The 12398-nt window shown below is 58.5% G+C and overlaps 2 protein-coding genes across 3 annotated transcripts in view; both read left to right on the top strand.

Annotated features, from left to right (window-relative positions):
* RAB10 (RAB10, member RAS oncogene family) overlaps positions 1-2669 on the top strand; it is a 37482-nt gene extending 34813 nt beyond the window's left edge. The window contains exon 6 of the mRNA NM_001031097.2: positions 312-2669. Within this exon, the coding sequence (NP_001026268.2) occupies positions 312-395 (84 nt within the window). The 3' untranslated portion in view covers positions 396-2669. The remainder of the gene's footprint in view (positions 1-311) is intronic.
* On the top strand, positions 1199-11842 carry GAREM2 (GRB2 associated regulator of MAPK1 subtype 2). 2 transcript variants are annotated; one of them, XM_001234206.7, is made up of 6 exons: positions 1199-4293; positions 6126-6266; positions 7953-8083; positions 8849-9931; positions 10535-10698; positions 10774-11842. In XM_001234206.7, the coding sequence occupies exons 1-6, from the start codon at positions 4182-4184 to the stop codon at positions 11627-11629; spliced, it is 2487 nt and encodes an 828-aa protein (XP_001234207.5). In that variant the 5' UTR covers positions 1199-4181; the 3' UTR covers positions 11630-11842. The 2 variants fall into 2 exon arrangements, with proteins under 2 accessions (XP_001234207.5, XP_040554000.1); XM_040698066.2 differs by lacking the exon at positions 1199-4293 and adding an exon at positions 5171-5641.
* Positions 11843-12398: the final 556 nt, after the last annotated feature.

The raw sequence follows: 12398 nt of genomic DNA on the forward strand, positions 1-12398 counted from the left end.
GCTGATTTACTTACTCTGAGTGTCAGTTCTGAAGGCAGTCTGGAAATCATTTCTATCCACTTCGGAGTGGTCCGAGTTTGAAGACTTTTCCCACATTTTCAAGCGTCAATTTGGAATGACAATGACCAAAACCCATAGATTAGTTATGCACAGCCGTGCTGGCAAAGGGAGGGAGCATTCCTTGTGTTCTTCAGAGCATTTTGCCCATCACTTACTCGGTCTCGATGTAAGCCCCTACCTCTTCTGCTCTGAACACTTGGACTTCCAAACATCTCAGGAGCTCTCTAACCTTCTCGCTTGTTTCGTTGCAGACGCCTGTAAAAGAGCCCAACAGTGAAAATGTAGATATCAGCAGTGGAGGTGGGGTGACAGGCTGGAAGAGCAAGTGTTGCTGAACGTTCTCCTATATCACCAATCGCCATCCACCGCCTCTTTTTTCTCGCTGCAAAACAAACCACTCTGTCCGTTTTTAACCTTAAACCAATGTTTTGTTCCTCATCTTAACGAGCTCCTGTCTCCCTTTGTTCTCCCGTGTAGGACAGCTTGCGTACTATAATTTCCTCAACGTGTATAGGAAAATCATCTCCGTGACTTCATTTTTTAATGTACCTGCTCCACTTACCACTACGTTTTGGTTGTATTATAGTCCCGCTCCTCCCGACATTAAAACATAGAGCAATCGTATTCAACTCTCTTCTGCAAATTGTATAAGAATAAAAGTTAGAATTAACAATTTATTTTGTACAACAGTGGAATTTTCTGTCATGGATGATGTGCTCGAGTCACCGTGTTCACTAGATGCATCAGCAAAAGAGCCAGGAAAACACTCATGTTCGCCTTGAGTATGTGAATGGGGTTTCTTTTGTCCTGTGCCTTACGTGGAAAGGAACTTTTATTTTCACTTTAATTTCTCTTCTGGTGGAAGCATGTGCAGGAGACATACCATCCATCCCCGACCATTTCCGAGTACCCGACTCTTTTGTGATTGCTTTCTGTAACTGTTGGTGTCATGCATCGAGGACAAAGGGTGGTGCAAAAAAAAAACAAAAATCCTACTACTACTGCTACTACTCCATTTAATCTGCTGCGTCTCCTTTTGGTGATCTCGCCATTCGGAACTGTTCCTGCTGCCGTTTTCTTTTCTCACTCGCAGCTCTTTCCTTTTGCCTGCATGCTGCTTTTATTTGCTTTCCTCCATGGTGTGATGTGTTAATTAAAAAGGATGGCAACGTGGTATGTTTGCCAAAAATTTAATACAAAGCACTGATTTAGCTTTCAAGGTAAGATGTTGACGATACCTACTAATTTCCCTCTAGCCAATGTCAGTTCACTAGTATATCCTCTCTCCTCCTGCATAGCCGTTGGGTTTTATGATATGGAAGAGTTATTTGCATGCACTAGTTTTCTATGGAGGGTGATGTGGTTGTCTACTTTATGTGTATGAATATAACATGCGATTCCCAAACTGACAGCATTTAACGCGAACTTTTTCAGTTCTCTCTCACCGTGAGCCGCTCCAACAACCAGCTGTTGGGTAGCCGAGCACGAGGCTGAGTCAAACTAGGTTAGAAAGGAATGATAGCAACAAAACGAAGACAAAAGTCGGCAGTTTAATTTATTACCTCCCCCCAAAACCTTCCACTTCCCGAGCCTCGCGTTCCTCTCCGAGCTCACTCTTGTCCGCTTGGGTTTTGGACTTTCTCCAGTAAATAACGTAGCGGGTAAACGCTGATTGAATTTTAATGAAATGACAGTGTTTGAACGTGGAAATCCTAGCTCTGAGCCACCCCCCCATGTAGGGATGTGGCCACGCAGCTCCCTGCCCCATTTGGCTCCACCTTCCGCCTAAACTGCACTTTCGAACGTGATATCAAAAAGGGAAAATGGAGAAAACAGACATCTTTTTGTTGTTGTTGTTGTTGTTGTTTTTCTTTAATATATAACCTTTCTTTGAAACGTGAGCTTTTTATTTGCTCCTGGGGCTTGGCTCCTTCTGTGTCAACCCATCAGGACCCTCTGTAGGCGCTGTGCTGGTGGCTCCCGCCCCTTCCACCCAACCTCGGCACCGCCATGACCTTGGCCAAGTCTTTAAACCCAAACATCGCTACAGGTTCTGCTTCCCTTCGTGCAAAAAACCTGAACGTTGGCCACGTAGCTTGGCTTGGCTTGGTTTTTAGTGGAGTGCAAGGCCCAGCTGAGGAGGAGCGAGCAACCAGAGAGTCAGTTCAGATGCTAAAACGTAACAAATAACGGTGTCGGTCTTTGGGTTATACAGCTCTAGCATTAACTACAGCCTGGAGGCAGGGGTAAGAGCAAAGCCAGCCTGGGGCTGCTCCTTCTGGCACTTAATTAGATTGGTCCTGACGAACTGAACCCCCAGGCTGACCCATTGCATGAGCGCCTCAAGCAGGCGGGGCCGGGGTGGAAGCCGCGCTTCGTCCGATCGCATTTGGATGGTGGAAAAAACAAAACAGCATCGACTTCAGGTCTAGGATTAACTCCCATGCCTACAATTTTTTACTTAATCTTTTAATATTTTTGCTACTCCACTCTGGCTTTTTATTTAAAACACATTCTTTTGTACCACTTAACTGTATCAAATTGTATAAAAGATCACTGTCCCATTCTTGGTCATACCAAGAGCAAATAAAAGCTTTTATAAACTTGCACTGGTTCCTTCCTGGGCCCATCGTGTCCCACCGCGTCCCCCCCCCGAGCTGTGACCGTGTGGCAATAAAGCCTTCCTGCTCTAAGGAATGGTGTTTGGATGCAGCCTTTGCTTGGTGTGCTGTACAGGATCCAGTCCTGTTTGTGTCCCCACAGCTGCCCCATGCGCTGCAACCCAATGTGCCCCACGGTGGCTGCAGTTGGTGGCTGAGGCACTGCCCTTCCCCTCCATGCAGGAGCTGTCGGCAGCAGCTTTGGGCAGTGCTATGGGATGGGGGTACGGCCACAGTTGGCCTCATTTCCTCCTCCTGCAGCTGTGGCGGTGGGAGCTGGGAGAGGGGCTTCGTGCGGAGCTGCTGCCGGGGCTATCGCAGCCAACAGTGCAGCCCTGCAGCCCAGAGGTGTCACTGTGCCACCGTCACGGTGCCGTCCGTGGGGAGGTGGTGGCTCTCGCTGCCCGCTGTGCTCCAGGTCAGAGTGCTGGGTGCTCTGAGGTGAAGCCCGGTGTGCCGGCAGAGGGGCTCCCTGCTCCATCTCCATCCCTTTCCCATCCCCATCTCCGCTCCAACCACATCCCTTCTCCTTTCGTACTCCGTCCTCTGCTCCATCCCTATTCTTTTCCCATCTCCATCCCTGCGATGTCCATCTTCTCTGCTCCAACCCCATCCCTGCTTTTTCTCCATTCCCATGCCTACTCCTTCTCTGCTCCAACCCCATCCTTGCTCCATCCTTCCCTGCTACATTCCTGCCCCTTTCCCATCCCCATCCTTACTCTTTCCTCATTCCCATCTCCATCCCCTTCCCACCCCAACGCTGATCCAACCCCAGCTGTTTCTTCCCCATCCCTCCTGCATCCCCATCCCTCCTCCTTTCCTGCTCCATCCCCATCCTTGCTCCATCCTCCTCTGCTCCATCCCTGTTCCTTTCCCATCCTTATCCTATCCCTGCTCTGTCCCCATCCCTGCTCTGGCTCCATCCTGGCTCCATCTTCTCTGCTCCATCCCTATCCCTGCTATGTTTCCGTCCCCATCCCTCCTCCTTTCCTGCTCCATCCCCATCCTTGCTCCATCCTCTGCTCCATCCCTGCTCCTTTCCCTGCCCCATCCCAACCACCGCTCCATCCCTATTCCTTCCCTCTCCCCATCTCTTCTCCATCCCTTCCCTTTCCCCGTCCCGTTTCTTACTCCAACTTTACAGTCTCATACGCTCGCTGAGTATCCCGGGCCCAACAACTCTCAGGAGGGGCTGTAACCACCCCTCCGGTTCCGGGTCTGAGTGTGGGGATAGCAGCCCCCCGGAAAGCCTTTAGGGGCCGCCCAAAGGGGGCGTCTCCCATCTCCCCCCTCCCCCCCCCCCCCCTTCTCCATCCTTACGCTCCTCCAACCCTTTCCCCACCCGGCTCCGGTCCCGGTGAACGACACCGATGGGAAACGGAGAGGTGGCGGCCGCCTCCCCCCCCCCTCACCGCGGCCTCGGGGCCTCCTGAGCCCGACGGCGGCGATGAAGCGGAGGAGATGGAGAAGCTGGCGGCGGGGCTGGCCCGGCTCCGCTGGAACCCCGCGGCTCTGCCCCTGGATGCCATCGTCAGCAAGTGCCGGCTGCCCACGTTGGTGTGCCTGGGGCAGGGTGAGAGCGGCGGGGGGGTGGAGTGGGGGGAGGGCGGGGGGGTGGTTGGGGTTGGGAACGAGGGGGGTGCGGGGGACGGGGACGTCGGAGGGACGGGGACGGAGGGATGGAGAACGTTGTGGGGGGGTTGCGGGGAGGGGGTCCAGGGATGGGGGAAGAGGGGCTGAGAGCGTGGAGGTGTGGGTGGGGACGTGGGATGGGGACGGAGGGATGAGGAGCACGGAGGGGATGCTGGGGGTGTGGACGGGGACGTGGGACACGAGGCAGGGACGGAGGGATGGGGACAGTGGGATTGAGAGCACGAGGGGGTGCAGGTGGCAGGGACAGAGGAATGGGGTCAGCAGCTGGGGTGCGCTGGGGGGGTGCAGGGGACAAAGGTGGGGATAGAGGGACAGGGACACGGGGGTGGGGACGGAGGGATGGGTGCAGAGGAATAGGAAATGTGAGGGGGGTGCGAGGGATAGGGATGAGGACGGTGGGACACGGGAAGAGGGATGGAGGACATTGAGGAGATACAGGGAGCAGGGATGGGGACAGAGGGGCATGGACAGCAATGGGGAGAATGGAGGAGATGTGGGGCATGGAGATGGGTGTGGGGACAGAAGGATGGGGAGCGTGGGGGGGTGCAGGGGACAGGGAGAGGGACGGAGGGATGGGGACAGAGGGACAGAGCAGAGGGATGGCGATGGGGACAGAGGGACAGAGCAGAGGGATGGGGACAGGAGGGATGGGGAGCAGTGGAAGGCTGTAAGAAATGGATGGGACAAAAGGGAGATGGGGAGACAGGAAGGGTGTGGAATGTAGGGACGGTGGGGACGGGGACAGAGATGGGGATACAGGGGGGATGGAGGGGCTGGAGAAGGAGAGGGACTGGGAACAAGGAAGGGATGGAGAGGATGGGACAGGAGCAGGATGGAGCTGGAGCAGCAGAGCAATGGAGGGGCAGGGGACGGGGGGGCCTGCAGGTTCGTGGCCCTTTTGGGGTGTCCCTGGGGGGGTCCCATCAATGCTGCTTGCCTGGCACAGGCGCCTGAGGACACAAAGGGGCTGAGTGTGCGGCATCACACAGCCAGAGCGGGCTTTGCCCATTGCCTGGGTAACTGTTGCTGAGATTCCGGGATGGAAGTGTATGGCACGGCCGTGTCCGCTGCCTGCCCCCGCTGCCTGCCCCACTGCCTGCCCCACTGCTGCCTGGGCATGGGTGTAGGGTGTGCACGGGGCTGTGCACGGTGATGGGTTTGTGCCCCCAGCTGCAAAAGTGTTTGTGTGGGTGCAGGAGTATGCACGGCTATGGGTTTGTGCACCGAGAGCGTGCATGAGTTTTGCACGGGTGCAGAGGTGCTGCAAGGTGTGTAGGAGCAGAGGAGGATGTGAGGGGGTGGGGTGCACCCTCAAAGCTTGGTGTGTCCCTGGAGATGCTGTGCTGGGGTGCCGGGGCCCCCCGAGCCGCCTCTCCCCGTGTCAATAAACTTGTTGTTGTTCAGCTGCTGCTGCTGCAGTCTTTCAAGAGGGACAAAGAAATTGTTTCCAGGGCAACTGGAGGCTCTTGGCAGCGGGCACCTGCTCACCCTGCACCCGGCGGCTCCCGATGTGGCTGCCCCCTGGCCCGCAGCTCAGTGCCCCATACCCACACTGTCCCCATACCCACACTGACCCCATACCTACACTGACCCCATACCCACACTGTCCCCTCACCTCCATTGTCCCCAGGGCTGGCGGTAGTTGGGGTGCGTGGCAGGGACACCAGTAGGACCGATGTGGTGGACACCTGATGGTGGGCTGTGACCACGCTGTGTCCCCACGGGTCCCATCCCATCCCCGTCCCCTTGCAGGGGAGTCGGTGGAGGGGGTGAGCGCCCAGGATGTGCTGCTGATCCACTCGTGCCGCCAATGGACGACGGTGACGGCCCACAGCCTGGAGGAGGGCCACTACGTCATCGGCCCCAAAATCGACATCCCACTGCAGTACCCAGGTGGGGGGATGGGGGTGGGGATGGGACAGGGATGGAGATGGAGACGGGGACACATGAGGATAGGGACGGGGATGGGATGGTGGTGGAGATGTGGATAGGGATGGGGACAAGGATGGGATGGGTTGGAATGGGGATGGAGGCAGGGATGGGGATGGAGAAAGGGATGTGGGTGAGGGTGGAGAGAGGGACAGGGAGGGGACACAGCTGGGGATGCAGAAAAGGATGGGATGCGGACACGTGCATGAGGGTGGAGATGGAGACAAGGATGGGATAAGGCTGCTATGGAGACTGGACACAGCTGGGGATGGGGATAGGTATTGGGGTGCAATAGGGATGGAGACAGGGATGGGATAGGATACAATGGAGATGGAGACAGGGATAGGGACAGAGGCAGAAATGGAACAAGGATGTGGATCGGGATGGGTGGCGTGAGGATGAAGACAAGGATGGGACATGGGTGGAGATCGGGATGGGAAAGGGGACAGGGACAGAGATGAAGATGGGGATTGGGATGGAGACAGACAGGAATGGGATGGGGTTGGAAACAAGGATGGGAGAGGATAGAATGGAGATGGAGACAGATAGGAACAGAGAAAGAAACAGAGCAAAAATGGGGATGGGGATAGGTATGTAGATGGAAATAGAGATGGCACAGGGAGAGGATAGAGATGGAGACAGAGATGGGACATCAGTGGAGATGTGGGTGGGAATGGGGAGAGGGTTGGGGATGTAGATATAGAGGAGATGGAGATGGGACATGGATGGGGATGGAATGGTGACAGGGAGGTGGACAGGGACAGGAAGGACAGGAATGGGATAGGGATGCGTATGGAACAGGGATGGGACAGGGATGGGGCAGGCTGGGGCCACCGTAGCGGATGAAGGTGCTGAGATCACCACGGCCGCCGTAGCAGGAGCCTTAATGACCACTCTAAGTGCTTGCCGTGGCAGTAATGAGTCCTGCTAATAAATAAATAATGGGAAATGCAGTGGGGGAGGGGCCGGACGCCCACCCCAGGGAGGGGGATGAGTTAACCAGCCGGTGGGGCCCGGCCACGTCCTGGCTCCATGCACATGGGCTCCTGTGCACCCCAAGCTTGTCCTGCAGCCCCAAACCCCTTCCCTCAGCTCAGTGCAGTATCCCCATCCTCCCTGGCTTTTCATGTCCCCTCTATGCAGCCCGGCGCTGCAGCACTGAGTTAATATTCCCGTCAGGTCCCATCCCCGCGACGCTCGTGTTAATGAAGGCGGCTTTACTCCTCAGTGCTCCCTCCGGCTGCAGCTGCGCTGAGCCCCCAGCACCCACCCTTACACCCCTGTCCTTGCGTCCCCATGAGCCATGTGTGGGGCTGGGGGGGCTGTAGGGCTGGGACGCTCACGCAGATGCCTCTGGATGTCGTTTCCTTCACCCTTGGGGCATTTCTGCGGTCGCTTTGGGGCATCCCCTTTAGCAATGGGGGATGCTGGAGGGACCCTGATGAGGTGTCCTCGGAGGATAAGGCTTGGGATGTCCCCAGAATTGGATGGGGACTCAAGGGCAGTTGCCCCAATGACTGGCCATGCCATGGGATCCCCCCAGATTGGATGGGGACTCAATGGCAGCTGCCCCGATGTCCAGCTGTGCCAATGGCTTACAAGTTCCACGGGGTCCCCACTCACTGCTGTGGGGTCGGGTATGCCCTGCAGGGAAGTTCAAGCTGCTGGACCAGGACCGGGACATCCGCGAGCCCGTGCAATATTTCAATAGTGTGGAGGAGGTGGCCAGCATCTTCCCAGACCGCGTCTTCGTTATGGAGGCCATCACATTCAGCGTGAAGGTTGGTGGGGTGGTGGGGGGGCATCAGGGGATGATGGTGGGACAGGAGGGAATGGCAGATATGCAGTAGGGGACGCCAGGGGACAGTGGTGGGACAGCAGATGAACATCGGGGAATGGTGGTACAACATGAAGAGATGGCAGCGGGACATTAAGAGGTGACGATGGGACATGATGGGGGGGTGATGAGAAGTCAGGGTTGGTGGTGGGACGTGGGATGACGGCAGTGGGACATCAAGGGATAGTGATGGGACAACAGATGAACATCAGAGCACAGCGGTGAGGCAGAAGGAGCTGGTGGTGGTGGGACAACAGCATGGTTGGTGGGACGTGATGGAATGGCAGTGGCACATCGGAGGGTGGTGGTGTGACATGAGAAGGTGATTGAGGGACGTGGTTTAGTGAGAACTGTTGGTGATGGGGGGATGGTTGGACTGGGTGGTCCCGTGGGTCTTTTCCAACCTTGGCGATTCTATGATTCTATGATTGGACAGCGGGGTTGGCGGTGGGACATCAGGGTTTGTGATGTGACATCGTGGAATGGTGATGGGACATCAGAAGTTGATGGTGGGACACGGTGGGATGACAGTGGGACATCGAGGGGTCAGTGAGTGGGACATCAGAGGGTGGTGACGGAATGTCGGGGTTGGTGATGTGACGTTATGGGATAGCGCTGGGACATCAGGGTTGGTGAAGTGACATTATGGGACAGTGATGGGACATAAGCAGACGGCGGTGGTATGACATCGTGAGATGGTGACGGGCAGGTGGTGTCGGGGGAGTTCAGCGAGGACAGCGAGGTGTACAACTTCACACTGCACGCTGGGGATGAGCTGACGCTGATGGGGCAGGCGGAGATCCTGTGCGCCAAGACGGTGAAGGAGAAGTCGCGCCTCAACACCCTCCTGCGGAAGCTGGGCAAGGCGGCGCCGGCGGCCGGGGCCAGGCAGGTGAAGGGCAAAATGCCGTGCCTGATCTGCATGAACCACCGCACCAACGAGAGCCTCAGCCTCCCCTTCCAGTGCAAGGGCCGCTTCAGCACCCGCAGCCCGCTGGAGCTGCGCCTGCAGGAGGGTGAGCACACGATCCGCAGCATCATCGAGAAGGTCCGGCTGCCCGTCAACGTGGCCGTGCCCAGCCGCCCGGCGCGCAACCCTTACGACCTGCACTCCATCCGCGAGGGACACTGCTACAAGCTGGTGGGCATCATCTCCAAGACGGTGGTGCTGTGCTGCATCCTCCGGCGCGAGCGCCTCGTGCCCTTCCACTTCTTGCTGCTGGCCGACATGCCGCGCTTCCAGCTGCCCGAGGGGCTGCTCGGCGGGGACCCTCAGCTGGAGAAGCTGCTGCGGGACAGCGCGGCGTATTGCCACGAGCGCTTCAACCCCGACGAGTACTCGCGGGCCGTGCGGGAGGCCAAGCCGGACTTCTCGGAGGAGTGCGCCAGCCCCCGGCGCCTGCGGCTCTGCTTGCCGAGCTGCGGCCGCGAGGAGCTCAGCCAACCCCTGCAGAGGCTCTCGCTCTGCTTCTACGGTGGGGGGCTGCCCCGCGCACCCCCGGATTCGGCCACCCGCTGCCAGGACCCCCCCGATTTTACCGAGCCTGAGAGGGAGTACGTGACGCCCGACTGGGCTGAGCCCGAATTCAGGACTCAGGAGCCACTGGAGATCCCCTACGAAGAGCTCTGGAGCAACCAGGGCCTGGAGAGCTGCTCTTCCTCACAGCCCGGCACTGCGGGGCGGCCGGACCTCATCGCCTTCGGGGCCACATCCCCGCTGGGCTCTCCGCGACGCCCCAGGGATGAGCCACTGGGGGACGCACCACCCCCGGTGCCACCCAAGTCCGAGGCGGTAAGGGGGACCCCGGGGTGGCACGTATCAGCCCAGCCACCTTGGCTCCATGGTGGAGTGCCATTGGGTTGCCCCAATCCCCTGGGATCCATGGGGTGCTCACATCCTTTTACCCAGGTTCTTTGGTCTTCATAGGGACATCCATGCCATTGGGTATGTTCAATGGGATGCCCATGCCACAGGGTCCCTCCCTGCTCAGTGAGGTGTCTGTGGCTCTGTGAATTGCGTTGTATTGCGTGGCTCCATCCTCAGGAGAGCCCTGAAGCCCACAGGCTGCACCATCAGCACCAGAATCTCCAGGGTTGTGGGTACCCAAATCGTTTGGGATCCCTACACCAAACCTTGCAGGATGACCTGCACCAAGGGGCACCCAAATGCCTTGGGATCCCTGCACCAAACCCTTTGGGCTCCCTGCAGCACACCTTGCCAAGTCTTTAGGGCACCATTGGGTAACCAGAATTTTCAGGCTCCTCTGCACCATGGGGTACCCTACATCTCCCCAACCCTATATCCTCATGTCTTGATAACTGAGGACCAGAGGGGCACCCCAGCACCCCAGGGGGGTCCTAGGGCAGATCCCTGATGTCACTCACCCCATTGCAGGTGAAGGAGGAGTGCCGGCTGCTGAATGCACCCCCTGTGCCACCCCGGGGTGGCCGCCCCACGGCCCCCTGCAGCCCCCCGGCCCTGCTGCGCTTCCCGAAGCTGACACCGGTTCCCTCACCCAGCCCCAGCCTGTCCTACTACTCCTCGGGGCTGCACGATGGGTGAGTGGCTCGGGGACAAGGGGTAGCCAAGGCTTGGGGGCAGGCTTTGGGGTGACACTCACCTTCTCCCTGCAGGTCAGCCCCGCGGAGCGGCAGCGGCTCGCCCTCGCCCGACGTCTACTCCCTCTATTGCTACCCCTGTGCCTGGGGAGACTGCAAAGCCGGGGACCCCCCTGTCTGCCCGCTGCCCCCCGCTGCCCCCCCGGCCCCCACCGCCTGGTCCGATCCCTGGGCCTACACCGAGGCAGGGGCCGGGGGGAACAGCGGCCGCTCCACCCCACTGCCAGCGACTGAGCCCCCTCTGAAGCCTTTCCGGAGCTGCCCCCGCCTCAAACCCCCGCACCCCCAAAAACGCTTTGCACCCTTTGGGGCGCTCAACCCTTTCGCCGGTGCAACTGAGTGGCCCGAGAGCCCCGAGTGGCCCAAACCGCCTTCAGCCCCGGCTGCGCCCTCCTCCTCCTCTTCACCAGAGCCCTTCGAGGGGCCGGAGCCGGTGGCCCCCCCGCGCCCACCCAAGGGCTTCGATGGGGATGGCATCGTCATCCGTGGCACGGCCCCGCTCTCACCCGCCATGCTGAGAGGCGCTGAGGGCGGCGTCACCCATCTCTACCTGGCACAGGGCGTCATCGAGGTGCCACCGGGGACGTGGGGTGAAGGGGGGGCCCCGCCGGCTGCCCCCAGACCCAGCGGGGACGGCTCACCCTGGCTGCCCCCCGCCGACCTCTCGGCCCTGTCGGTGGAGGAGGTCTCCAAGTGCCTACGTTTCATTGGTCTCTCCGAGGACGTCGTCAGCTTCTTCGCACGGGAGCGCATCGACGGCAGCATCTTCGTGCAGCTCAGCGAAGAGATCCTGGCTGACGATTTCCACCTCACCAAGCTCCAGGTGAAGAAAATCATGCAGTTCATCAAGGGCTGGCGCCCCAAAATCTAGCCTGATGACGGGGGTACCCATGGGCACCCCAACCCAGCAGTGCCTCTCCCCGGCCCAGTGTGGGGTTTCCTCCTTCCTGAGCCTCTCCTTTTCCCGTTGTAACACTGGACAGTTCATTTTGGCCTGAAAGGGCTGGAAAATATTGGAGTTTGCATTGACTGGTTTAACTTAATCCTTGTGGATTAGCGTAATAAAACACATGGGAGAAAACAAGCTGCTGCAAGAGCCCCTTGCTTGGGGAGGAGGAGGACAGGGACCCTCAGTGCAGAGGATGGAAGGGTGCCATAGCACACCCCATCCCCAGGGCAGGGGAAAGCAGCAGGGAGCTCCCTTGGGGGCTGCCACCTCCCCAGCCTCACGGCAGAGGCCACATCTCAACTCAGTTCTCCAGTGCTGTCTGTGAGCAAAGAGCACAAACTCAGCATGGAAAGAGCAGCGAGTGCCCTGCTTGGCTCTGCTCGGGCTGGGAGACAGACCTGGCACCACAGCGAGGTGGAGGCCAGCAGGGCTCTGAAATCAGTGACAGGTGCAGAGATTTAAAGCCTTTTAGTTTAAATTGAGCTCTCCCCACGGGGGGACCCTTCTGGCCTTTGGCTGCTTGATTCGCAATTACAGGCGGGTCCATCTGCCAAGATAACACTGGCAGCAGCGCTCGGGGCCAGACAAAAGAGCCGGAGGCTCCTCACAGGCACTGATGGATGGCAGAGGTGACAGAGCAGGGCTTTGTTCTGCACTGCCGGCCTTTTTCCACTCCCCCCCGCCCTCCCCT

This window comes from Gallus gallus, chromosome 3 (assembly GCF_016699485.2).
Source record: "Gallus gallus isolate bGalGal1 chromosome 3, bGalGal1.mat.broiler.GRCg7b, whole genome shotgun sequence".
NCBI lineage: Eukaryota > Metazoa > Chordata > Aves > Galliformes > Phasianidae > Gallus > Gallus gallus.

Excerpts from the sequence above, each read along its gene's own strand:
- GAREM2 (XM_001234206.7), top strand. The coding sequence starts at position 4,182 with ATGGAGAAGCTGGCGGCGGGGCTGGCCCGGCTCCGCTGGAACCCCGCG. Across the intron at positions 4,294-6,125 it reads GTTGGTGTGCCTGGGGCAGG|GGGAGTCGGTGGAGGGGGTG; the intron begins GTGAGAGCGGCG and ends GTCCCCTTGCAG. Across the intron at positions 10,699-10,773 it reads TCCTCGGGGCTGCACGATGG|GTCAGCCCCGCGGAGCGGCA; the intron begins GTGAGTGGCTCG and ends TTCTCCCTGCAG.